General features: G+C 38.5%; 2 protein-coding genes across 6 annotated transcripts in view; both read left to right on the forward strand.

The window, feature by feature from the left end:
• Nucleotides 1–7522, forward strand: part of ulk2 (unc-51 like autophagy activating kinase 2) — a 75198-nt gene extending 67676 nt beyond the window's left edge. Inside the window, exons 26-28 of the mRNA XM_004911627.4 lie at nt 2081–2238; nt 3943–4078; nt 4729–7522. Coding sequence (XP_004911684.1) covers nt 2081–2238; nt 3943–4078; nt 4729–4793 — 359 coding nt within the window. The 3' untranslated portion in view covers nt 4794–7522. The remainder of the gene's footprint in view (nt 1–2080; nt 2239–3942; nt 4079–4728) is intronic.
• Nucleotides 7523–14782: 7260 nt separating this feature from the next.
• aldh3a2 (aldehyde dehydrogenase 3 family member A2) lies at nt 14783–27549 on the forward strand. 5 transcript variants are annotated; one of them, XM_012956979.3, is made up of 12 exons: nt 14783–14883; nt 16100–16302; nt 17000–17231; nt 18178–18263; nt 18996–19204; nt 19955–20072; nt 20208–20349; nt 21846–22012; nt 22748–22847; nt 23583–23818; nt 24977–25099; nt 27032–27549. In XM_012956979.3, exons 2-11 carry the CDS (start codon nt 16141–16143, stop codon nt 25052–25054), a joined length of 1530 nt encoding a protein of 509 aa, XP_012812433.1. In that variant the 5' UTR covers nt 14783–14883; nt 16100–16140; the 3' UTR covers nt 25055–25099; nt 27032–27549.
• Nucleotides 27550–27968: the final 419 nt, after the last annotated feature.

Below are 27968 nucleotides of genomic sequence, written 5' to 3' on the forward strand. Positions count from 1 at the left end.
GGCATACAGCTCATGAAAACCCAAAATTCCTATCTCAAAAAATTAGCATATCATGAAAAGGTTCTCTAAACAAGCTATTAACCTAATCATCTGAATCAACTAATTAACTCTAAAAACCTTAAAAAGATTCCTGAGGCTTTTAGAAACTCCCAGCCTGGTTCATTACTCAAAACCGCAATCATGGGTAAGACTGCCAACCTGACTGCTGTCCAGAAGGCCATCATTGACACCCTCAAGCAAGAGGGTAAGACACAGAAAGAAATTTCTGAACGAATAGGCTGTTCCCAGAGTGCTGTATCAAGGCACCTCAGTGGGAAGTCTGTGGGAAGGAAAAAGTGTGGCAGAAAACACTGCACAACGAGAAGAGGTGACTGGGCCCTGAGGAAGATTGTGGAGAAGGACCGATTCCTGACCTTGGGGGACCTGCGGAAGCAGTGGACTGAGTCTGGAGTAGAAACATCCAGAGCCACCGTGTACAGGCGCGTGCAGGAAATGGGCTACAGGTGCCGCATTCCCCAGGTCAAGCCACTTTTGAACCAGAAACAGCGGCAGAAGCGCCTGACCTGGGCTACAGAGAAGCAGCACTGGACTGTTGCTCAGTGGTCCAAAGTATGTCATTCGGAAATCAAGGTGCCAGAGTCTGGAGGAAGACTGGGGAGAGGGAAATGCCAAAATGCCTGAAGTCCAGTGTCAAGTACCCACAGTCAGTGATGGTCTGGGGTGCCATGTCAGCTGCTGGTGTTGGTCCACTGTGTTTTATCAAGGGCAGGGTCAATGCAGCTAGCTATCAGGAGATTTTGGAGCACTTCATGCTTCCATCTGCTGAAAAGCTTTATGGAGATGAAGATTTCATTTTTCAGCACAACCTGGCACCTGCTCACAGTGCCAAAACCACTGGTAAATGGTTTACTGACCATGGTATTACTGTGCTCAATTGGCCTGCCAACTCCTGACCTGAACCCCATAGAGAATCTGTGGGATATTGTGAAGAGAAAGTTGAGAGACACAAGACCCAACACTCTGGATGAGCTTAAGGCCGCTATTGAAGCATCCTGGGCCTCCATAACACCTGAGCAGTGCCACAGGCTGATTGCCTCCATGCCACGCCACATTGAAGCAGTCATTTCTGCAAAAGGATTCCCGACCAAGTATTGAGTGCATAACTGAACATAATTATTTGAAGGTTGACTTTTTTTGTATTAAAAACACTTTTCTTTTATTGGTCGGATGAAACATGCTAATTTTTTGAGATATGAATTTTGGGTTTTCATGAGCTGTATGCCACAATCATCAATATTAAAACAAGAAAAGGCTTGAACTACTTCAGTTGTGTGTAATGAATCTAAAATATATGAAAGTCTAATGTTTATCAATACATTACAGAAAATAATGAACTTTATCACAATATGCTAATTTTTTGAAAAGGACCTGTATAATACACACACTGCAGTGTTTTTCAGAATTCTATCAAAAAATCAGATGTATTTCATGAAGTTCAAGCAAGTTGTGACAAACATTTTCAGCGTGTCAATTTTGGCACTCGCCATTAATAGCGGCTTAAGCATTCTGATTCACCAACAGCTATTGACACAACCCAATAGGGGAATGCTGGCAGTAGTTTCAGGGTTCCCTCTGAAGTTGTTACGAGCATGTAATAGTACAATTGTACTATAAGTACTCCTGTCAGTAGCAACAATGTGCATCATTGTTGCCCCCTCCTGTGCTTTGCACAGTGTTCATTAGTTAGGCTTCACGTGTTACCTTAAGGTAAGTGCACGACTGTAGTGTAGTAGTGTATTATTTGCCCCACCATACGACCACACAGTGGCACACATCAGTAAATCCAGCACATTAACAACTTGCCTTTACATATGGCTGTTTAGGTTACACTTTGGTATAATGCAAATAGAGAGAACACTGCCCAAAATCCCATTATTTTTGTTGATATTAACAGTTCTATATGTTTAAGTAGATGTCCCTAAGGATTTCTAACATGAAAATGAAATGAATGTGCTAAATGAAATTAATTTCACATTTTGTGGTTATTCTTCTAAATCATTATATTGTTCTTTTTTTGCAGTTGTGAAGAGTATGAATGAACGGTATAAATTTTGCATCAGCATGTGCAAGAAGATGACCGAGCAGCTGAACCGCTTCTTCTCAGACAAACAGAGATTTGTGGATGAGATTAACAGTGTCACAGCAGAGAAACTGATCTACAGCTGTGCGGTGGATATGGTGAGACTGAATCATTCATATAACAACAGACAAATGGGAATTTGATAATTCCCCGCATCAGTAACTTCCACTGTAATCAATAGTCACGACAGCCACCCGATTTATCTGTATGTTTGAATAAAACATTTATTAATATATTTAAGCCAGCTCAGTATACATTAGAGATACTGTTCATCTGTGTATGTACAGATATTGGTGAGGGTGACTGTGCTGTGTGGTGGTTAGTGCTTCAGCTCTCTATCTCAGTGAATCCCTCTACCTTAAGTGTAAATACTATTGCCATTGAAGCCATGGATACAGTACTGGCTGCTAAAAAAGTGCTTTAATCATAGATTTTTTGTGTCCAAGTTCCATTAAAGTTCATTTGTAGTGTGTCCAGCATATATGTCATTATTACAATCCATTTGTCCACATAAGGTACTGACTGGCCTACTACTGAAATAACTAAAATTTGTATGTTTAGATTGTGATCCCAGGCCTACATGCTTGACCATACATTTTGCTACATTAACATGCTAAGACTACTGTAGAGTGTGAATTAAAAATATAGTCTTTTAATTTCTCATATCATGGCATAGTATATTACTGTCAACATTTAAACCTTATACTACTAACTGATGTTAATTAGCGGTTGTAACCTTTTCAGCAAAATTAAAGTAAATGTACTAAAAGAAATTGCCAGAGCCGGATTTGAGTTCGGGACGCCCAAAGGCCACCCCCTTTTGTCGAACACCCCTCCCCCCACAGGATCAGTGGCTATCTGGGTGGCTGGGTCTGGCACAAGAGCTTCTTTGTGTCTCCAAAGTTTATTGAGCACAACTAAAGGTCTGCTTAGCTTATTGACTCTGAATTGCTGCTTTGAAGCAATAGGTCTAAGGTTTGATTCAACTCAAAGCACTATCTGCAAGGGGTTTGTTCTCCCTGTGCTTGTCTGGGTTTCCTCCAGGTACACTGGTTTCCTTCCATTAATCAAAAACAATATGGTCAGTTGGCTCCTAATACAATTAAACATAGTGTGCGAGAGGGAATTTGACTGCGATCTTGGATTCTAAGTTCTATTATTCCATAATGCAAAGTGGAATATGAGGGCATTTTATAAATAAAGCACAATAATAATATGTCGATCAGAATAATTTGTTCTGATCGAAAGGTTGCTATTGAGAGTCTGAGGTAAGGAATGGTCTTCCTTTGGCTCAGACTGATTAGTGCCCTTGTTTTGCATTATTGGATCCTGTCAGCATTTGGGAGGACAATTAATTACTTGGAGAAACCACTTTTTCTTTCCATACATTATCATGACCCAGTGTATTGGCTTCCACTGGATTCAATTAGAAAGTAATACTGCAAGCCATCTTAAAGTGGTTGTTCACCTTTAAGTTAACTTTTAGTAAGTTTTAGAATGGCTTATTCAAAGCAACTTTTTTTTAATTGTTTCTTTTTTCTATTTTTTAAATTATGGTGGTAACTGAGCCCGGAAGCCAAAAACCTATTGCTCTGAGAGGCTACAATTTACATTTCTTAGAATAGCACTCTCTACTTAACTAAAAGGTATGGGTATGGTGAACAACCCCTTTAATCATGTTTTAATCTGTTAGTTTTCTTTTTGAATTACAGCATAGGACTGGATCCAGAGCCAGAAATATATTTTTCTTACTTGAAATACTGCCATGTGATACCTTATTATTTAACTGCCATTGTTTTTAGGTACAAACTGCTGCACTGGATGAGATGTTTCATCAAACAGAAGATATTGCATATCGATATCACAAAGCAGCGCTGCTTTTGGAAGGCTTAACAAAAGTCCTGCAGAGCCCGGCAGACATAGAAAATGTGCACAAATGTGAGTATAGGCAGATTTTATCTAACAAATATCTTTACTAATCCTGCAAAAGTAATTACTGTACATATATGAGGTATATCATATTTTCATGACAGGGATTTCTAAACACTTAATCATAATTTACTGTTAGGGTTGAACTACAGAGACTGACTTTCCTGCAGCAGTTTAACACAAAGAAAAGTAATTTGTTTCAGAATGCAACAGCACGCATTTTTAGAATAAAAATAGGTGGCTCTTTGCCTTTTATTGTATCTTGTGTGTATCTTTTGTGGTATCTTCTGCAACATTTTGCACCTGGTTGTGGTGGGTGCAATTACACTAGAAATCAGGGAAGGTAAGCTGCGCTGTGGGGAAAAACATAGATGGCAATAAAAACTCTAGTGGGCTGTTTTTAAACCCTTTTCTCATCCTGGAACTACTGTTGAGGTCCTGAATTGCCATAGAAGAAAGTATCACTTGTAAAGAAAGGATGTTGTAATACACGTAAAAAACATAATTTTTAATGATGCTGAAACAGTAGAGGGATGCACAAAATATGTAAAGGTTGCTTTTTTTTGGAAATCCCTCCTTTCTTTCGTATTTCTCTGTATGTAAAAAACGAAAAGTTTATTTTCTGAACAGAATGCTTAAATTTCCTATTGCTCTTACAGATAAAGCCAATGTGGAAAGCCGTCTGTCTGCACTCTGCTATGGGACTGTAGCTGTGTATGAGTAGTAACAATATACTTTGGACCACGGGACTACAAGTAAAACAAGGGACCACTTTGTCATACTGTACTGCTACTTCTAGTTGCACATTCTGAGATGACGTCCAAAGGAACCAGGCCACCACACTGGAGACTTCTCAAGGAAAATAATGCAGAGTAGTGAAGGTCACCATTGTGCAACATACCCATGCCTTATACTAGACACTCCTCATCTGTTCTTGCAGGAAGAATATATGCCTTCAGAATAAAAATAAGATGGAAGGAAACATGTACAGAAATGAACTAACATGGATATCTTGCAAGGCTCTTTTTAACATTGAGACAATAAGGAGCAAGAGTGCATGCTCCCAATAGCAAACCTTTTGGCAAGCAGTGACTTTTGGCAAACCAGTGAGACACAGGCAGATTTATGTTTCTTTAAATTACATTTTTTCTGAAAGGTTTTCACAGTAAAGTGTGAATCCCAAAGAAGCATCCATGTTATCAATATGAACAGAATGGAGAAAAAGCACTTTATTTTGAGTAGGAACGGGAAAAAACAATCCAACAGCCATGTGACTCGTTTCATTTATTTTACAGTCATTTCTAACATGGCTTCACAATGTTCTACTTTCAAAACAATTTATTTTGCACTAATTTCTTACAACTGTAAATTATAATCTTATCCATATTAAAAAAAAGGCACAATGGACATAACAAAGACGTTATTGTATTATATGCATTAAAATCATCTTTGAAATGTAATATGTAGCTTCCTAAAACTCCACAGACTACAAAGAAATGAACCTGCTACCCTTTTTATACCCATTTTACTAATACCTGATTACATCACTCTTAGTTTTCTCTGACATTTATTTGATGTTATTGTTTTGCTGTTTATTGCTTTCTATACAAGTAGTGTGTTGTGCATGTGCTCCTTTAAACTCTTCTGGGTGTTACTAACAGCTAATTGTAAATGTATTTCATGGACAGTGTTATAGGAGGAAAACTGTACCGTCAGTTTGTTTGTGGTTCTACTAACATAGTGCAATAGGTGTTAGCCAATTATAACTTCTGTTATACGACTGATCTACATTTGCAATAGACTGAAGGCCTGCTCACTTGGATGAACAACATACAGCATATAGTACAAGATATGCTGTTTGGATGCAAGGGGGTCATAGCTGTCATGTTACATGCAACAGCAGAAAACCTGGCTGCTCGGATGCCATATTTTAGAAAGGAGTATTTATAAAAATAAAAAACAGTGGTGCTACTTACCTGCATCATGTGTTTTGTGATATACTTTGCTTTGCCCTGTGACTCTTCGAGTATAGCTTTAAACATGCTTTTTTGGTGTAATTAATCATTTTAAACTTAAGTTGCTAGTGCAACACAATCAGCGATCAGCTTTTGTCTCCCATAAACTTTTAGCAGCCTTTCTACATTGTGTCACTCAACTATCACTGCTATCTTTGTTAGGAACATGTGTGTGTATTTCAAATATCATACAAGGTGTTAAATAGGTGAAAATGTTATCAACAGTCATAGCCAACCTGTATTACTTCTACTGCCAGAGCTGGCTGAGACATGCTGGATTTTGTACTTTGCAAATCCAACATCCGGAGAAACAAAGGTTTCCTGCAGTTAGGGATGTTACTGGATTTTGTACATTAGTTCAGAAGTGATGAGGGTTGCCTGCTGTTGGGTGGTTTTGTACTGTACCACAATTTCTGTATCAGGGTTAAGATTGCCTGCTGGCAGGAGACTAGAAAGAGAGCAGAAGAGCAAATGGCAGCAGTTCTAGTGACTACTGATTTATCCATCCTATAATGTACCAGCCTAAGGGCCTGGGCACACCGAGTGTTTGGTCTGCTTCTCTCAGCATGTTTTTTTTCTTCAGGCTAAGAGATTTGATCAGCTTATGCAGCTCCGTGTACCTGCATTAAAAAGTATGCAGTTACACGGAGCGGAGGGCAGCCTGAAAACGCCAGCTTTCAAGTTTTTCCAGCTGACCTCTGCTCAGCTCCGTGTACCTGCTATTTTAATTAAAAATGATTACTTACTGTTAGACAGTAAAATAGTAAATAACAGGTAAAATAATTACTTTCTTAGTATCTGACTTCTCTAATCTTGTACTAGCAAATAATCCAGAAGGCCCTTGCTGTATTTTGGCTTTTGAGTAAGAAAAAAGGACACTTTTTCATCTGGAAGCTCATAAGTGACAACAGCACATATCTGAAATAGCTCATTTGTTTTTTACATTTTGTCATGCATTTTTGTATTTGTTTCTTACATATTAAATACTTGAACGCCAACTTTTTTTCTCTCAGAAATCTGGTTTTAATCCCATCTTCCATACTACTGCCACAATTGGCAAGGAAACAATAACACAGTTACACAGCTGCAAAGCATTAATAATTTCATTTTAATGTTTAGAATGTGGTTTTAATATACTTGACATTTTTATGTTATTTATCAAGGATTCTGCCAATTAATTTTCGAAGTGTTTATTTATATACTTGCTTGTTATATATATATATATATATATATATATATATATATATATATATCTACACAAATGCATATGTATGCATTTCTAGGTCTTTAATACCATGTTTCTACCTCCTGTTTGTAAACTGCATGCATTATTCTTAAAGCTAGGTAATAACTCACTGAACTGTTGCAAAGTAGCCTTTTTATTATGGCTTGTATAAATGTACATTAAGAATAAATAAAACCAACAGAAAACCTCAAACTGTGGGTCATTTCCTTTTGATTTTCTTGGAGATAGAATTTGGCTGCTGTGCAGATGTAGCTACGCTGTGGGTGTGTATAGCTTGGTGCTTTGGTTCTGCAATGCTGAGATACATTTTAAAACAATTAAATTGTATAGTTATAATGCACATAAATCAAATTTTATTGCAAGAATTGATAGAATTACGGTGGAAATTCCTTCAAATAGTCAGAACTGCCTTACAGTACCCCTTAAAGGGGACATTTTGTGTAAAAAAAACAAGAATATGCCAGTGCATTATATAGAAGAAATGTGCTAAGAAAAGATATTTCAGGCTGATTTATTAAACCAATTAGTAGCTAGGTGGACCTGACAGAGAACTTTGCTTTTGTAAATGCAGGGCTTTATTTGGCTTTCTGTCCCTATTTACTGCCCTTCTGGCAGGGACTGTTGGCACATGCCCACTCCTCATTTGAAAAAGGGACAGGGACAGCAGCAGATCTATAGGGAATCTCAATAAAGAGGCCATTTTTTCATTACATTCAGTCTAGGGTGACAAATTTTGACAGCAGGTTGCAGTTAAAAGACAAAGAATGTCATATTCACGGATACCAATTTATTAAGCATCCCCCAATTAATAAAACTGCGCCCTTCTGTATAAAACACAGTGAATATAACTTTTCTTGGCCTTAAAGCCCTTGACAACACTAATGCAGCCACACAATGCACAACCTGTGGATTACTAATTGGCCCATGTATGTGGATTTTATAAGTAGCCCATTATTTCAAAGGGACAAAGTTGTCAGATTGTTTCTTTAAAACTGGACACCGTGCCCCCACAAAGTTCTTTTTCAGGGGAGGCCTGATCAGACCAAGGTACGTCACTGTGTATAACAATAGGCCTATGGGCCCTGATTTAAGATTTGTTGCTGCCACCTACCTTGTTACTTCCAACTTACTCCCAACTCCTATCATGTCAGGACATCAGCTATACCTTTAAACCCCAGCACATCAGCTATACATTTGAACCCCTATATATATGGGATGGCAATTCTGCCCAGGTTTGGACTGGACTGCTGTAGGGTCTCAGCCTTGCAATGTCTGAAACAGTATCTGCTGAAGCATATGCATACTGACTCTCACTGACTTGTGAGGAAGCCAGCCTGCTGTCTTCTTTCCTACATGGGCTGGGAGGAGTAACAGGGCCTTAACAAACTAAAGTTTGATAAATAGGTAGCTTTGTGAAATAAAATTTTGACAAAGGTGTAAAACTGTGGTGTAAATAGGAATGTTAACCATGCTAAAATGGTGTTGATTGCTGCTGATGTTATGCCATTTTTACTGTTTGGCTCAATTCATATTAACTCGGTTTCATAAATATGGTACACTGAGGATACCAGCTGTGTTGCGCTAGCAGTGTACGGTACATTAGAAGTGTTTTCCAAAGAATTTATTGACATATACAAATTCACTTTATTTACAATAGCACTTTATATCCCTTACACAACCAGGTTCTTTGGCACACATTAGGAAATTTGATTGTCACGCCACCACAGACATACGTGACCAGGCGGGCGGCTGTAAGGGTTAACACATCAAATAAACAGTTTCTCGCTAACTCATGCAATCAAACCCTAAACAGCCCCAGTCCACCAAAACTTAATAACTGCCACCACCGCGTTTAGAGGGCCGCCAGCACCTAGGTCTAGATGTTCTATTGCACACTGACGCTTCACAGAGGCAAATCACCCTAGACTTTCTAACTGAGCACTCCAGCAGACACTCCAACAGACAATGCAAGTTAGTCTACAGACATTACACAACTTTCCTGCCAGCAAACAAAGGGTTAAGCAGACACACTTTCCTTATAACTAGCAAGAGGTTAAAACACATTTGACATACATTCTCTGGGGAAGGCATAAAGGTTTATTTAGAGCACAAAGAAAAACTTATTAAATTTTATATTTAATAATCCAAAGTGGGCAGTGCATATATTATATAAAAACAGTTAAGGTTACAAAAATGACACACAAGTTGCAAAACAGTTATAAAATAAAAAGGGATAAAAAAGCAGAAACCTACATACATCACCAATAGAATGGTCCTATGTAATTCCTGTTTCCAGGGGGGCGGAGAAATAGCGACATATACCTCCCAAGCAGCTCGGTCCCCAAAGGCATATATCTTTCCAGATGTCTGGGCCATTGATATACAGGTTACAAAGTGGGTCACTCCCCCATCCAATGAGAAGGGTGAGGGCGGGTCACCATTTGTTAACTGGCAGTTCTGGTGACATTTTTATTTTCCAGCTAGCCTCCAATACTTAGGGATATACGACAAAATTATGGAACCCATGAGCATTATGTGGGAAATGGAATTCTCTTTTCATAGACACCAAACACACCAGGCCTAACACACATTATTCTGGTTTTACCTGAATATTGGATAATCCCGAAATGGATCATCATAACACGGGAGTGTTTGGAATCTGTGGGGAGCTCTAGCTACAAGCTAATGGCTGGGTGCCATGATTTTTATCTTTAGTAAAAGATATTTATTTTATGGGCCCAAATAAATATTAGCTAAGAATCTTCCTTGAGATAGACCACCCTACTATAGCACAGGTATGATAATTTAGTTATCTTGTTGATTCATTTGGCCCTGTCTGGCTCTTCACACCTCCCTAGCCAGACTGTCTTTTAGGGGGTATTTGTGAATTACTCCCTACTGTGAAGGGTTTCCCTCATATGTGGATTCCAAACAGGCTTCTAAATTTAAAACTTAACCCTTTATATGCTTGGCCGAACTGCCTCAACATGACATTGATTTTTGTTCCTGTTTTATGCAATAAACCCATGTTCTTATAAAAAAAAAAAACATTACTCGTGTCCACATTCAAGTGCGTCCAGCCATCCTCCCCCTTTTAATTCTTCATATTGCTGAACACATCATCTCACTTGCCTTACTAGAGCTATCAACCCCCCTATTTTTTCCGGAGTTATGCAATTTGGCCTTCTCTCCCCCCAGTCTCCCGTCCGTTGATAGCATTCTGCCAATTTTATTTCCATCTCCTGAAGTTCTCCAGATGCGCAAGTGCACTTAGCATTCGCCGACAACATTTTGAGCATTTGTGCATGTGCAAGCAGCTATTCTTTGGCTTTAGCGGTCAATTGCACATGCGCGTGATGTCACCTCTGTAAGCATATATGCACATACTGAAATCACTTCAAGCTAGTGCAAAACATTTTCGATGGACACAAGCTGCAGATCCCCTGGACAGACCCTAAGGGGCCCATTCATTAAACCACAATTTTTTGGTGGTTAAAATCACAATTGGACTTTTCCGAAAATTCCCAGTCTGGCCCCACGGGGGAGGCGCACAAACCAGTGATCCGGGGGCAATTCATTCAGATAGGTTCACAGCGGAAAAGGGCGAGACACAAAGCGATCCAGGTCCTTACCCAATCCTTAGACCAAATGATCCTCAAACAATTGTTGGACCCTTCTGTTGACTTTAAACCCCAAATATCCCAACTCCAGAAAGAGCTAGATTTGCTGTTAACCACTGCAGCGGAAAAGAAACTTAGATGGGCCAAACATAAACTATTTTACTCACTAGACAAACCAGGTAGATCTTTAGCACGCAAACTAAACAACCAGGATTCTTCCCCCTCTATCCACCGCATACGTACAGCTCAAGGGTCCCATACAGGGAACCCTCAAAGGATTTTAATCTCCCTAAACTTTCCCAAGACCAGCTTGATTTAACAGAACAAGAGATTTCTGCTGAAGAAGTAATCAATGCTATAAGGAATCTTAAATCAGGTACTGCTCCCCACATCTTACAGCAATGTTAAATAGTCTTAGGGTCGGTGGCATACTAAGACAGGAGTCCCTTCAAGCAAAAATTTCAGCTATACCAAAACTCAGATTTATCTGATGTCAAGAATTACAGACCTATCTCAGTCTTGAACACAGACATTAAACTACTTGGGAAAATAATAGCGCACAGAATTAACACCTTTCTCCCCCACTGATCCATAAGGATCAAGTGGGGTTTATACCAGGGAGACAAGCCTCCGATGCAATCAGACGACTCACTTTACTATCCCATTATGCTACCCAAACGTCGGTTCCATCTATGCTCCTAAAATTGGACATTAGGAAAGCTTTTGATTCTCTATCATGGGACTACCTATACTATATGTTAAACAAATGTGGCTTTGGAATAAACTTGATCTCGTGGGTTAAAGCGTTATACAGGGCCCCTACTGCTTTGGTAAATATATTAGGATTTTCCTCCGCTATCTTTCCTATATGCCGTGGGACCAGACAGGGTTGCCCCCTTTCACCGATATTGTTCGATCTGGCCATTGAAGCCTTAGCAGCAGCGGTCAGAGCCAAACCAAACATTATGGGCTTGGAAGTAGGCGAGACTCACCACAAAGTTAGCCTTTTTGCAGACGATCTGACTTTGATTGTCTCCAGACCCTTAACGTCTCTCCCTAACCTATATAACATTCTACAGGCTTTTGGAACCATCTCTGGGTTATACATTAACCATAATAAAACTGAAGCTCTCAATATTAACCTATCAGAACCAGCCGTGAAGCTTTTAAAACTGAACTTTGATTTCCACTGGCAGCACCACTATATCTCTATTTTAGGCATTAAGTTAACTAAATCATATGATTCTCTTTATAATTTAACTATCTGGCAATGTTCAAATCTTTAGTGTCTCTTTTAGAAGGGTGGGGTTCCCATAACATATCCTGGATAGGTCGTATAAATTCTATTAAAAGGACCCTATTGCCTAAGCTTCTTTACCTATTTTGTACTCTCCCCATCCCTATACAGAATGGAGACTTAGCTAGACTTGAAGCACAGGTTATAAAATTCATATGGAATAAGAAACCTCCAAGAGTTAACAGGAGGACACTTTATCGCCCTCGAACAAAAGGTGGACTTGGCCTACCAAACCTACTGTATTATTATAAAGCAGCGCAATTGGCCCAAATCCCCCCATAGCATACCCAAGTGGATACCCCTCACTGGGTCTCCTTGGAGTCCTATTTCTCACACCCTTTCTCTCCAACTGGGTTGATATGGTGCCCAAAAGTGCTTAGGCCTCCCTTATGTAGCCCTTGTTCACGGTTAAATTTGAAAATCTGGGATTCTACAGCTAAGTCTTTATCTCTCGATTCACCCCATACTCCAGCTGCTCCGTTTTTGGGTAACCCCAAGTTCACCCCGAGTCTCAGCTCCACTCTATTTGCATGGTGGATTGCCAATAACAAATGGGCAATTGGGCATCAGGTCTGGTCCTCTTCCACTGCAAACGTTTTTAGATACCTACAAGGTTCCTTTATCTGAATGGTTCTGTACGAGACAACTTTTACATTTTGCCCAATCGCAATGGTGTTTACACAACCAATTTGACAAAACTGAGACTTTCTTTGAGAACTGGTGTCTGAAGAACCCTAAACATAGGAAATCAGTTTCCCTGTTGTATAGTGCCTTTTTTCCAGATGAAATAGCCACAGGCCTTCCATATGTTTCAGCATGGCATACGGATTTACAACGTAACCTAACACTTGAAGAATGGGAAGCCATATGGTTAGCGGTTAAAGGTTTTTCACGTAATGTTTCCCTTCTAGAGGCGAACTATAAAGTGCTCCTTAGGTGGTACCTAGTTCCAGCTCGCATAGCTAAATTTGTGCCCACAGCCGACCCAAGATGTTTTCGGGGATGCGACCAAACCGGTACAATGTTTCATATATGGTGGTCTTGCCCTAAAGCTCAGAGATTCTGGATAAGAGTATTCACCATAGTTCACTCTATATTTGGGGTCTCAGTCCCTAAACGCCCAGATATTGCTATATTATGTCAAAAACCTGAGGCACTCACAGCAAAACAATTTAAACTCGTAACAGTTATTACGACAGTAGCTAAACGTATAATCGCAAAAGCATGGAAATCAAAACAAATTCCATTCGAGGCTCTTAAAAATCAAGTTGATGTAAAAATGTCTAGCATCCTATCTGACTCGCATAAACAGTTTATTAAAATTTGTGAACCATGGCTTGTTTATAGATATGGAGAGGCTTACCTTACCCCTCTCCTTTCACTGTAACCTTTACCATGGCCATGGACTACAGAAACACAATATATGCCCTGTTTGGTCGCCACCCCCAAGTGTAATCTTTATAAATATATCCCGTCCTTTGTATATAGTTACTGTTATTTTGTTCTAAAAGAATACAAAAGAAAGGGACCCAGGGTGACCCATGGCAAGGATTCCCCTGGCCCCTAATGGTAAAGTCCCAGACTATACATTTCATAATGTTCACAATTTTCATCCTACCCTAAGGCTCCAGTAATCTACTGTTTTTATTTTATGTTTGTATACATTGTGATACTTGAAAAGCAGTCTGTATGTCTTTTACTACTTTTATTTGAAATAAAAAATATTGAAATAAAAAAAAAAAATCACAATTGGAAAAAATTCGGAGTAACCACAATCATTTCTATGTTCCAAAATGTCTTTTATCGGTCATACGAAAATATTGTGGTTGCGTTCCTAAAGTCATGAAATTTCCGAATCCGAATATTCGTAAACGGCGCAGAAACCTTTCTGGCTTTGAAACGTCAATGTATGATTTTGGAAGCCTTCCATAGGACTAAATGGCACTCTACAGATCCAACCTGGGCAAAAGTCACAATACCAAAGCTTGAATGAATTCTGAAATGGTCGTAGTCTTTGCGAAAAATACGACTTTTTCGTGGAAGTTAACGAAAACCACGAAAAAGTTGTGGAATTTTAACAAAATTATCGTGGATCTTATATAGTTATATAAATTAGAAAAATACGATTTTTTAAAAAAAAAAAATTTGTGGTTTAATGAACGTAACCCTAGGCGTTTGAGGGTGACAGCTCTGCATTACAGCTGTGGGGATCAGATTTTGTAGCATCCCACAAAATCTAGTGTTTTTTCATGCTGTTGCATGACATTATTTTGTGGGTCATATAAAGTCTGACTCACAAAATGTGATCAAATTCTCCCATGTAGCTTAGCCCTTACTTTGTGCTGACAGGTCCTCCCTCTCTGTTATCTTCCTCCATGTCATCCATGGCCCTGCTCCATTCATGAAGCAAAGGGGCAGGAGGGCCTCGGGAAAAGGGACTGAGATGAGAAAACAGGGTGGATAGAGGATCATTATTTCTAGAGCCCATAAGAAAGATGGAGGAAGACCGAGGCATGACGTAACAGGGAGGAGAATGTATGGGAAAGCTGGGACCTGCCATCACAAATTAAGAGCTGAGCCGATTGCGTAACTGACTTAGTAGGGTGAATTGGACGGGCGGGATCGGTCCGCACAAAGTAAGTTTTTGTAAGGATTTCTTAACAGAGGTTTTAGAGGGGGACGCATTTAATATTTTCAGACAGACGTTCAAATAAACACTGTACGCGCAAACAATGAACTTTAGCGCTTGCTGTCGCTCCGCGTCACGTGTTCTGCAGGGGGCGGGGCGGAAGGCAGCTCTGGGTTATGTGTTTGGTGCTGCCTGCTGTCACTATTTTGTGCTTCCTGATCTGAGGGGCAGGGTTCATTGGCATTTGGACTCTACTTACACAGCAGGTAACAGGTACAGGGTCATGCAGACGGAATTATGCGTTATAGAGTGGTCACTGCTACTAAGGCGAATAATAGATTACCGACTATTATGCCAAAACAGGACGTTAGATGCACATAGCAGGAATTTACAGTTGAGTGTGGTAGGAATTAGCCTTTAAACACCAGTTAAGATGCACCACCACATCACAACCAGATTCACAAACGATCATTTTTACATGTTTTGTGGTCATCATTTTCAATCAATTTGTTTTCCTAGATATTCTTTGGCCTTAAGTTTAGCTACTGATATAACAGCATTTTATATTTTTGCAGACTCCTTAAGAGGTAAGGGGTTAAAAGAAATACCAAGGGAAAAAAAAATAGAAAAACAAAAAACTTTTGCTAAAAAATAGCAACAACCATCAAGAATCATAGATCTGAGTTCCCACTTTCTGGTTTGCTCACAATCTCATTGCCAAATACTTTGCTTGTGTGTCCAGTGGGTGCACCTGATTGTTAGTGAGGGATGGTGACGTGGGAACGGATCAGATTTTCTGGGGTGGGGTAATAGCAGTAAGGTAGATATAGGAAAAGAGAGGACTTGAATGAAATAGATCAAACAAATGAGGATCTACAGCAACATAGTGGATAATTTGAGAGAGTTGCAGAAACAGCAGATTTTTTGAGAATGTAGTCAGAAAAATGTTGACCCACAAGCCCTAATCCTTTTGCTTTACTTGTGTACTGACTCAGCTAGTGATGACTTAGCAATTGGGTTCCCACCACTGATGTCACTAAAGGGTAAGGGCTAAGGCAGCAGGTTCAGCAATACTAGTGTCTGGATACTACTCCTACCCTGCCCAAAACTAGCACCTCCTTTTTATAAAAAGGTGATCTAAGGTTAATGGTAAGTATTATGGCCAGTATTCTAAAATTGTGTGTGTATCTCAGCATATTTACATATACGGTGTATCATTCTAGGGATTTCTCTGGATTGTTTGTTCTGCTTGACAGCCTCAGAAATGAGCAACATGAAGCAAATAGTGGACAAAGCAAGGAAAGCCTTTCTTACAGGGAAGACGCAGTCTATAGACTTCAGAATACAGCAACTGCAAGCCATGGAAAGAATGCTCACTGAAAATGAAGCTGGCTTTGTTGAAGCACTGAAAGCAGACTTGCACAAGGTTATTTTTTTCCTTCACATAAGATAATTGTCTTCAATATCTCTACCATGCTTAAAGGTGTCCTGTTATAGAATTCACCCTTAATGTGCCTTGCACAGTTATCCATGTAGGGAAACGTGAGCAGTAACATCTTTCATCAGGTGAGCTGCTGTAGAAAATTCTGGTTATATTTTTGTGACAACTAAAATGCCAAAGGTTGCATTTCTTTATAGTTTTGTCCTAAATTTGATGCTATTTTCTAAAGAAAAATATGGGTTTGTCTTCCTAGTTTAATTATCTTTCACTCTTTTGTACAATTATTTATATAATGATTCCATGCTGCATTTGTGTTTCAGTAATCGTAAGTCTCTAAAATGTTATCGTTCAGTGCTGCTTACTGGGTTTACCCCATGCTCACAAGGCAGATTATATTAAAATCATGATATTGTACGAAGTCAACTGTCAGGTAGGCTGGATACTATAAAAATCTTTTAGGGGATTATATTCAGCCCATAGGCCTCCAGTTGGTCATCCCTATATTTAAATCATTTTTTTTAGAACTGTTAAATGCAATGAAAAAATGCAATCAATTCAATTAATAGAAACAAATTAGAGGCGCTTATTGATGATAACTGATAGACTGTAGTAAAACTAACTTTTTGAATCTTATAGGTGTATCATAATGTTAATTTCTCTTTTTTGTGATGTCTTTTTGTAGAATGAATGCACTGCTTACAGCTATGAGATTATGGGATTGCTGGGTGAAATTCACTTGGCCATTGACAATCTAACGAAGTGGACAGAGCCTAAGCACGTTAAAAAGAACATAATGACTATGCGTGATGAAGTGTATATTAAATATGAACCTCTTGGCGTCGTCCTGGTCATTGGAGCTTGGAACTATCCTGTGGTTGTCCTTTTGCAACCTGTAGTGGGCGCTATAGCAGCAGGTAAAGTAGTTTCATCATATAGCTTTATATTAGTCACATCAAATATAGTTTCCTATTGCTAATGTGTAAATCTTTTCTTTGTTGCAAGTATTTTTTTATTAAAAGATTTCCAATGGGATATAAAAATGTTTACAAGTATTATAAATAAGTATATGTTATGTGTGTGTGTGTATATATATATATATATATATATATATATATATATATATATATATATATATATATATGTATATAATAATAATAAAAAACTGAACTCTGTATCTTATTGTCCTTGGGCTGGGTTGAACTTTCTCCTACATTCTTGGGTGTTATGATATGCTTGCTGTGTCATTATTTTGGAAGTGCTCCCAGCTTTTTACCTTGTCATTAACTTGGCTCTAGAAACAGCATTGTGCTTATAGTCCACTTTGTTATTTTAACTAACAAACTTTGTCAACATTGCAGGCATCATCCACAAGTTATACTCCATTGTTTTTGTTAGAAAACTAAGCTGCCGTCGGCCATTGCTAAATATGAATCTGCAATGGGAATAGCATTGTTATAGTTTAAGTGGCATGTATCTCGCTAAGTGTATGTGGCATGTCACCAATCCCAATACCCACACAATAATGCTAAAATATACTATTATATAGGCGTGTTACTTACCAAAGCAAGCAATGCAAAATAGGACAAATTAGTCCATGATGAGGAATACACAGATAGTATGTTATTTAATGTCCTATTTTTATTTTATCATCTTTTCACTGCAACCAGATAGCTGATAAACTAAAAGCTGAATCATTTAGAAAAATAAACATGAGAATTAAAAAATGAAGACCAGTTGTAGATCAAATACAAAATACATCATACTTAAAGTTTATTTTAAGTTAAAATTGCTTCTCCTGCAATTTGCATAACATTTTAATGTTATTTTTTAATGTTGTGTTTTCTTGGTTATGCCCAAAAGGCAATGCTGTGGTGATAAAGCCTTCAGAAGTCAGTGAGAACACTGCCAAGCTTTTGGAAAGACTCATCCCTCGCTATTTGGATAAGGTTATATAATTATTTATATTACGTGACGGTTTAATTTTTAAGGAAAACTATAACCAAAATTAAAACAAAATATTTTTTTGTATTTAAATATAATTTAAGAGTAATGTGACCCTGCATTGGATTTTTATGGCCCCCAGTTCGCTTAAAGGCTCCACTGTATGACATCATAATTTTAATCTAATCTGGCCCTTGAACATGGTGTATAAGATATTATTGGCCCAATATATGTAATAAGTTGGACAGCACTGATAAGTGAACAGTAGAATAGAGCTGAACATCACATACATTTCTTGTCTTATTTAATGATGAGAGTAGGATCTTGACTTTTAAACTAATAGCCTGCTAGGCAAACCCAAGTTAAAAAAAACACTTATCAAGTAGTCCATATGACAACCAATCAATTGTCTTGTTCCAAATAGTGACTTCAGTAAATATTGAGGCGAAATCCATAGAAAATACAGTTTTATTTTAGGTTATTCAAAAATATAGGCATCTCTGGCTATTTGTGGCATGCTATGCTTTTACTGACAAACTCTCTAAGTTTTTTGTCAACAAAAACATGTAACAATTCTTAATATTTTAATTTACCAGTCAGGGTTTTTTGATTTTTTTAAGACAAGACTGCTTACAATTTTACAGATTTCCAGCAAAACACTTATCTGTTTGATAATAAAAGTGTATTATTTTGAAAAACTGTTGTTAATTACTGCAGTTGTCACTTTTTCCTTGCAGGAGCTGTACCCAATAGTAAATGGTGGGATTCCGGAGACTACTCAGCTGCTTGAACAAAGATTTGACCACATCTTCTATACGGGCAGTACCGGTGTTGGCAAAATAATAATGTCAGCTGCAGCCAAGTTCCTAACCCCAGTCACCCTTGAACTAGGAGGGAAGAGTCCATGTTATATAGATAAAAACTGTGATATTGACATAGCTAGTAGGTGAGTAGTACTGACTGACTGTGGAAAGTAGATTAAAATCAATAAACATGCTGTCCTTTGCTCTACTTACTGCAGTAAAAAAGGAAAAATGTTATGTACTAACATATTAAGTTTAGATAGAGTAACTATTGTAGCATTACAGTGTGCTTATTTTAAAACGAAATAATAAAAATTCTGTTTTAATCTTTTGTGCTTATGACAAAAATCTCCCCTGCAGAGCTGATTTACAGTATTTGTTAGTTTGTCCTGGAGCACTAAGTTGCTTAGTTTCTTTAAATTCTTTTTTAATGCCTGCCTCACATATTTTAAAAGGCATGCAGTCCAACCATGCCTGTCAAATTACATTGCTAGACTTACATGAGCTGACCGCTGATGCAGTTTATACTTTTTAGCTAAAATCTCTTAAGTGACCCCACATTAAAACTAATGTCATAATGGGCAGCTTTACCATTATCCCAAATAGTCGCCAATTGTCACTTTCTTGCAGACGCTGTCTGGGCAAATCTTATTGATAAGTGTATGTCATTTGGAAGGCAGCCAGCCTAGTGTGACTGAGAAGCCTGCGGACTTGCCAGTGTTCATCATGTGATAAATTGTGCTGTGTTAGGGTATTTTGATTCAATTTGTCAAGCTAGTAATTACATTATGGCTGTTCATAATGCTAAACTCTTGATCGCCAGATATTTTGCAGATTATTTGCCATTACCTTTTAAACTTTATTAACAGGTATTTTTCATTTTTTTTTTTTAGACGTGTTACATGGGGAAAGTTTGTTAATTGTGGTCAGACTTGCATAGCTCCTGATTACATTCTATGTGACAAGTCGATCCAGGATAAAGTAGTTGAAAAGATTAAGGAAACACTTAAGGTATGTGACAGATATAAAGTATTGATAGTATATTCTGACTTTAATATCTTAGCATCTGTAAATGCAATTCACAATGCAAGTTTAATCTATCTATGTTATCAAATGTTCATCTTTTTAATGAGTTTTCACTTTAAGGAGTTCTATGGCGAAGATGTCAAGAAGTCTCCAGATTATGAAAGGATTATAAACAAACGACATTTTAAGCGCATTCTTGAACTGATGGAAGGACAGCAAATAGTTCATGGAGGCAGTTATGATGAAAAAACTTGTTATATAGGTACTGTTTATGCTTTCTGATTCACCATGTGCTGCTATAGAAAGTTTTTGTTTTCAAAGCTAAATACACTTTATATTTGCTCAATATTAAGTAAAAAGTAAGAAAAAACATATCTTGATGTGACTTGGGGAGTAAAGGGTTCATGCAGTGAAACTTGCTCCTTGAAGTTCCGTATAGTTGCACCAAATCTCCTGTCCTTAGTAGTGGGCAAGTGGGTTTATTGATACATGGGAACACTGGAGCTACCACCACCTTCAGGCTGGAGATAGTTACACGGTCCTACAGTGGCCAGCATCAATGAGCGCTTGCTCCTAACAAATCAGGTGCAGGTGAAATTTTTTTTATGCCAAGTGCCCAAAATGACAGCATCCTGACAAGTAACAGTGCATTTGTGTCCAATTCATGCTAAAACATGAGTTCAGTTGCACAAGTTTTGAAATGCCACAATTTGCCAAAATGTTAGGCACCCCCAAGTGACTTTAATCGCTTACCTTGTACCCCGGGCTGGTGCCCCTGTTCGGAGAAAACAGCACCAGCCCGGGGTACCTGTAGCGGAGTGCTTCCTCCTTCCTGCTTCCTTTTTCCTTCCTAAAATGCCAGCGGTCGGTGCATGCACAGTAGAGTGAAAAGCCGACTTTTCTGTTAAAGTTCGGCTTTTCACTCTACTGCGCATGCGCGAGCAAGAGAAAGAGGAAGCAGGAAGCGCTGCAGGTACCCCGGGCTGGTGCTGTTCTCTCCGAACAGGGGCACCAACCCGGGGTAAAAGGTAGGCGATTTAAGTCACTTGGTGGTGCCTAACATTTTGGCACCCCCAAGTGACTTTGCCTTTCTTTCTCCTTTAAGGGAACCAAGCACCTAATTAAAGTTGGGGAGCAGGGATCCTGTGAACAAGGTTTCTAGATAGTAATAGAAAATGCCTTTGTAATGGTATGCAATAAGAGTGTAACACAGGATAGCTAGAAAGAGTAACACTAAATTCCAATACGTCCTGATAGATTAAAGGTAGCTCTCCCAGGTGATACTGTGCCTGAAAGTAAAGGGACCATAGTATGGAAACTGACTCAAGCTAGAAGCTTCTCTCTGGGGTCTCAGATGAGGGGTATCTGCACAAGGTAAACTTAAAATCTACAAATTCTGTCTCTACAGTAGTGTTATTGTACTCTGCTTAACTAATATAAATATTACTTCTATTACTACACTTCTATATTATGTAAGTACAAACCCTGCGTGTTAACCTTTGTTTGGCATTTTAAAATTCAGATTTTCAGCATGAGAGGTTTAGTTTAGCAACACCACTCACTTCTTCCATATACCACCTCAAGGGCCCAACTGAAAAATAGTGTCATAGTGTAAATGTGCTCTGCTTCATAGTAGCTAGAAAACTTAGTTAGGGTCAAGGAAGTCTCACATTACATTTGAATTTATCATAATTGTTCATTCTATTATTAAATTTTACTTATATTTGTTTTGAGCAGCTACCTTTTCCTATATTGCAGAACCAACTGTCTTGGCAGATGTGAATCCAGAATCCAAAGTTATGCAAGAAGAGATTTTCGGACCAGTGCTTCCCATTGTATCAGTGAGAAATTTAGATGAAGCCATTCAGTTTATAAATCAGAGAGAGAAACCTCTTGCTCTCTATGTTTTCTCTAAAGATAAACAGGCAAGTCAAATACTGGTTCAGTTTCAGATTTCCTAAAGGCTCAGATTCTGTTATACATTCATAAACACCTATACAGTACAAGCAATCTTCGCATGTCTGTGTCTTGTTAGGAGCAAACGTAATTTGTTAAAACCGTCCATAAAACCTAAATTCCTTTTAAATTAGTCTGGGCAGCTGCTGCTTAGGTTTGTGAGATCACATAGTGTAAAAGAATTGTTAACAGGTTTTTCCAAGTGTGAAAATATTTGAGGCTTGGGGTATTCCATTTGGCAGCAATGCCTCAGTCTTAAGGAAATTCTCTTGTTCTCCTTAACCATATATTTAAAATTTCCAAACAGACTTTGGAGGACTTGGTTTTGGGAAAGGTAGATTACTTGTAAATACAAGTTTTCCTGTAATTCAAATTGTGCCTGGGACACCTTAAATTTCACCTCTAGCACATGAATCCTTATAGGGTCTAGACTTCCTCAGGGTGAGGTGCATTCAGTGGAGGACCAAATTGCCAGCATTTTACTAATTGCATGGTCTTGCCCTGCTTGTAATCGCTCTGAGAGCCATTGCTTCTTATTACTTGTGGCTACTTGTGTGGGTGCCGATCCCTCTAGCACTGTGCACCGAGCTTCTCATCCTGGAGCACCAGGGTATGCAAGAAAGGCATTTGGTACGGTGTGAGTATTTTTTTGGAAGAAGACCAAATTTAAGACTTGTTGACATATTGTACTTTTATGTTTTCAGGTGATTAAAAGAATGATTTCTGAGACTTCTAGTGGTGGTGTCACTGCAAATGATGTCATCATGCACTTCACAGTTACAGAATTACCATTTGGAGGGGTCGGTATGTAATTTATGAAAGTCTTTTGTGATCTTAAAGGACAAGGAAAGTCTAAACACTATAATTGGTCTATGGCAAAGCATACCTTAATACTTATAGTGCGCCTCTTTCAGCCAACTTTTAGCCCTTTAGTAGATCAAAATCCTTAGTTTCCCCAAAACCGCTTAGTATCGTTCCTGATGCAAGACCAAGACCACGTATGCGCACATGATAGCTTTCCCAGTAGGCGCCTACGCAGACAATCCTTCTTCTTGTGCATACTTTCTCCATTGCGAACAGGATCACTTGCATACATTCCCTCTGCTTAGTCCCTCCTCTCTAAGATGCCAATCAATCACAACTACTTATAGTGGTTGCTATAGTAACCTGTGCTTAGAGCTTGACTATATACACCAATCACAACAGAATAGCATTCATTGATGTTCTGTGCGGATTGGTGTCTTTTTTTTCTGTCATTTTGCTCTGCAGTCCTGCTGTACACTGCTATTGGGTCTTTATTGCCAGTGTACAATAACTTTCAGTTTGACCATTACCAAGCTTGACACCCAGGAACTGTTTCTATAGTCAGTGCCAATAAAAAAAGACACTACAAAGTATGAATATGTTGCATTTCCCCCCAGCACGATGACGGGTAAATATCTGCAGTTCACTTAGATTAAAACTAAACTAAAAAAATCATAGAAAACTGTTTGTTTCTTAAGGAAATATGTGTCAACAATTTATTTTGTTTGCTTGTAGGTCACAGTGGAATGGGAGCCTATCATGGGAAGCACACCTTTGATACTTTTTCACATAAGCGTGCATGCCTTATTAAGTCTCTTGCTATGGAAGGTGTGAATAAGATCAGGTATCCCCCTTACAGTATGAAAAAGGTGGAATGGGCCAAATTTCTTTTAACAACTAAGCTGAGTAAAAAGAAGCTTGCTCTGGTGCTCGTACCCATGTTTGCTATACTGGCAACTGTAATTATGAAGGTAAGAACTGTTTCAGTAAGTGGTTATTTGCTTGCATGCCTGTTTGTTCTTACAGCTTCAAGAATTGGAAAAGTCAGTTGTCTTAGGCCAGCCAGCCATGTCTTTTTTTGGGGTTGCATGACTGATTGTTTGTCACACCAGTTCAAATGTGCAGTGAGGTTACATGCATATTGTTATTTTCTCTAAGATTAACTTACTGTTGGTTGCTAGAACGTGTTTTACTTAATCCTTAGGGCTCTGGCACACGGGGAGATTAGTCGCCCGTGACAAGTCTCCCTGTTCGCGGGCGACTAATTTTCCTGAAATGCCATCCCACCGGCGAAAATGTAAATGTAATTTCCTCTGAAGGCAACTTCTGCGATTTCACTGAAATCGTGCCACCGCGTATGCCATCCCACCCGCGATTTACATTTTCGCCGGTGGGATGGCATTTCAGGGAGATTAGTCGCCCGCCCTTACTGTTAACTTGACTGATATGTTTATTAACAGCTTCCTTACCTGGAGTAGTAATGAGGAACCTGAATTTCTACTTTGATTTAGTGCGACTTTTCTTCATTTTTGCATTGTTCACAAAATTTATCGGTGTGGCAGTAAAAAACTACCTTTGGCAAATTGTCTACCTTTTTTTTTTTTAATACACAGTATATTGAAAATACAAATTTATTCAATTTGGGTTCCAGTGAGGTGCTTCTTGCTAAACAGGTTTTTCTTTTGGATTTTCAGTTTATATTGCATTTCATAACAGATTGCTGGGTTTGGCTTAATTACCTTTTCTGTTTAGCCAAATTGTTGTTTGTATTGCAAAAGCAGTTAAGCCTGTAAAAGGGATGATTTTTTTCACCTTGCATTATAAGTTAGTTAGTTGGGCCAATCAGCATTCTACCTTGCCTTGTACAGTAATATACTGTCACTGATTGCTACATTATCTGGGTACTACTAAAATACATCTAAAATACTTTTTTAAACAACAGTACGCATAAATCCAAACAACCTAAAATACTAAAATGGCTTTGATACCTGGTGAAAATTCACATATATATATTGACAGTACGTACCCCCGCTGTAGTCTGCATGTGTTTTTTCCCTTTATTTACTATGCATTAAGAGCACACATTTAGGTGTCTGGCCTTAATGCTGACTCGTTTTGGGTTTTCTCAGAGATATCGGTGGGAGCTTGCAGGCAGAGGGATGCAACTAATGCTGGCATTTCAGAGGATGTGGTATAAGCGAGACTGAGTAACTGGGTACAGAGAGCAGCAAGGATCACATTTGTTCAGTGAGGTATGCAAACGGTGGAGGTTATGTCCTTCAGACCGTGAGTGGAAGCAAATGAAGTCTTTGTCTTATCACCATCATGGAAAATCCATAATTACTTTGTACAGTGAGGGCCTAGTATCCCCATACATTACTGTCTATATAAGGCAACAGGTGGATGTTGAGCTGTATAAATAAACAGGGTGTGTTCTAATGCAATATTATTTTAGTTTTGTCATCATCTTCTTTGCTAATGCATTATATTGTATTTGTCATTTGTATGTGTCATTTACTAGCAAACTTATTTAAATAGTATAGCGTGGAATATGAGCTTTATTAATTTATTTTGCATTGTAAATGGTACATTTCTAGTTTCAGCTAGGTTTTATATTTTCTTTTATTAGGAGTAGAAGGTATTTTGGCTTTCAAGAATCTTCTGCTTAACATAATAAGTGTTGGTATTATTTAAAGGTCAAATGAACCTTCACAAATTAACCTTTAATTTTCATGGGATCTTCATTATTTCTTTTGTTTGTTAATTATTACATTTACTGTTTTGGATTTTTCATGGGAAGGTAGCAAGATAGCAGCTCCCTGGCACCTGTATTGCTAAAAGTGGTAGATATCAGAATACCGTATATACTCGAGTATAAGCCGAGTTTTCCAGCACTCAATGTGCTAAAAAAGTTATCCTTGGCTTATACTCGAGTCAAGCTGGTTTACTTGTCCTCCCTGCACATCCGTCGGCAGAGCATGAACGCTGCGCACACAAACCCCCCCCACCCCTCGTGCGGCGTCCGAGCGTGCAAGCATGTCGCGCACGCACAACCTTCGTTCATGCTCTGACAGCGGATGTGCAGGTCGGGGTGCGCACGGAGGGGGGGGGGCGCCGCATAACCTTTGTTCATGCTCTGACAATGGATGTGCAGGTCGGGGGTGCGCAATTTCCACGTTAGTAATGTGTTGGCAGTGCAGCCCTTATTTTATAGCAGTGTGGCAGGAGAAGCAGTAATCATAGAGAGATAAATACTTAACTACTACACCCGTGGTGGCCCAAGTGTAGCACACTGCTGTTATGCATTCTGCAGCATTATTACTCCAGTGGGTATGGCATAACATACAGTTATGGCAACATATCCTAACAGGGCAAAACTGTGCAGGACTATCATTACCTAGACACTACAAAAATTAAATGAGATATTAACCTGTACAACCTTGCATGTGGTTATCTTATGTTGGATGCGCCTCATTTTCCAGCCCACACCTTGTGTTTATTAATATGGTAGTCATGTAAGCACTTGTGAGTGTCCTTTTATTAAATAATTTGATTATTGAAACTTAGCAGTAGCGGCTGCATTTCCCACCCTAGGCTTATACTCGAGTCATTACGTTTTTCCAGTTTTCTTAAAATTAGGTACCTCGGCTTATACTCGAGTATATATGGTAGCTATCAATAGTAAAAAGGAGGCGAAACAATAGTTTACCTGAAAGCAGTTCTAGCTTGGCTCCTTCTAAAAGCTCAGAATCAGGCACAATGCACCAATATTACAGCTGCCTATACACCAATATTACAGCAAAAAAAAAAAATACATTTGTTGTGTGTGTGTGTGTGTGTGTGTGTGTGTGTGTGCAAAGTTGAATGAAGATTGGTGAGGGTGGATGAGCATATGATTGAGAATGTGAGTGCATGTACAGAATATATATATGTGTGTTTAGAATTTAAGAGTGAGCAAGTGTCAGTTTAATATTGGAATTGTAAGTGCTATAATTAGTGAATAAGTCTCCAAGTTTGAGAGTACGAAGGAATTCTTCTGTCGCACTTTGAATCTCGCTCTGGTTACTGATGGAGTTGGGTTTCAGGCAGACGCTCACAGTGCTTTTTTAGGGTGTTTAGGAACAAATATGACAGGTGTTTTCAAATCTGTTTTCATATATATTTTCTTTTGTTCTGTTTTGCAGCTATTCTAAAACTGAGAACTGAAAAAGCAACGCAGGAAGCTTTAACAGCGGATTCCATTGTGTTTGCCATATTAAGCTGCTGTATAATTAGCTGAATGCTTCATATTGTGAATTATAGTTTTTCTTATCATAAAGAAGTTAGAAGTTATAATTTCTCCCATATTTCACACTAAAGTGTAACTACAAAGCCTTATGTTAAACATATAAACTATTCTTATCACTAATTTTTAACCCTTCTGACTAGAGCATTCAGATATTATTTTTCTTTTAAAAATGTTCACTGCTTAACATATAGAAACGCCTGTAATTTATGCTATACATCAGATCATTACATAGATATGAATTCTCTTTGCACTATTTTCAAGTAAACATAAACAGAGTAATCTAAGACAGGAAAAGTGAAACTATGCAACAGTATGCTGTTCATTTATGTAAATTGTTGATATACTAATTCTAGAGAGGGTACCACTGATTGTTTAATGTAAACTGCATTAAAATATATCTTTTTCATTTTTAAATGCATTCTTCTTTTGTACTGTAAGAGCTAGGATAAATGTGGCAAAGTACCTTGTCCATCATCTAGGATTCATCAAAATTCTCAAAAAACTCCCCTGTGTAATTTAATACAATACCTCTTATCATGCTTATTATGGAATACATCTGGTTGTCATCTCTTTGAAAAATAACTGTACTTTGTAATAACTGTAAGTTATGCAGTTGACACATTTGCCTTGTTGGAGAGAGGCTGCTATTTGCCACTTCAGCTGCTGTACATCTACAGCTGTGAGCATCCCCTTCTTCCTATAAAGCCAACAAAAGGCCATCAGAAAACAAGCTGCTCAAGTTATTTTTAATACAGAGCTCAACATGCCCCAAGTAACATGCCGCCAATCAGATGGACTTCTAATACATAGCTGCATAGTAAAGTGCTCCATTG

The sequence above is a fragment of the Xenopus tropicalis genome, chromosome 2, assembly GCF_000004195.4.
Source record: "Xenopus tropicalis strain Nigerian chromosome 2, UCB_Xtro_10.0, whole genome shotgun sequence".
Classification (NCBI taxonomy): Eukaryota; Metazoa; Chordata; class Amphibia; order Anura; family Pipidae; genus Xenopus; species Xenopus tropicalis.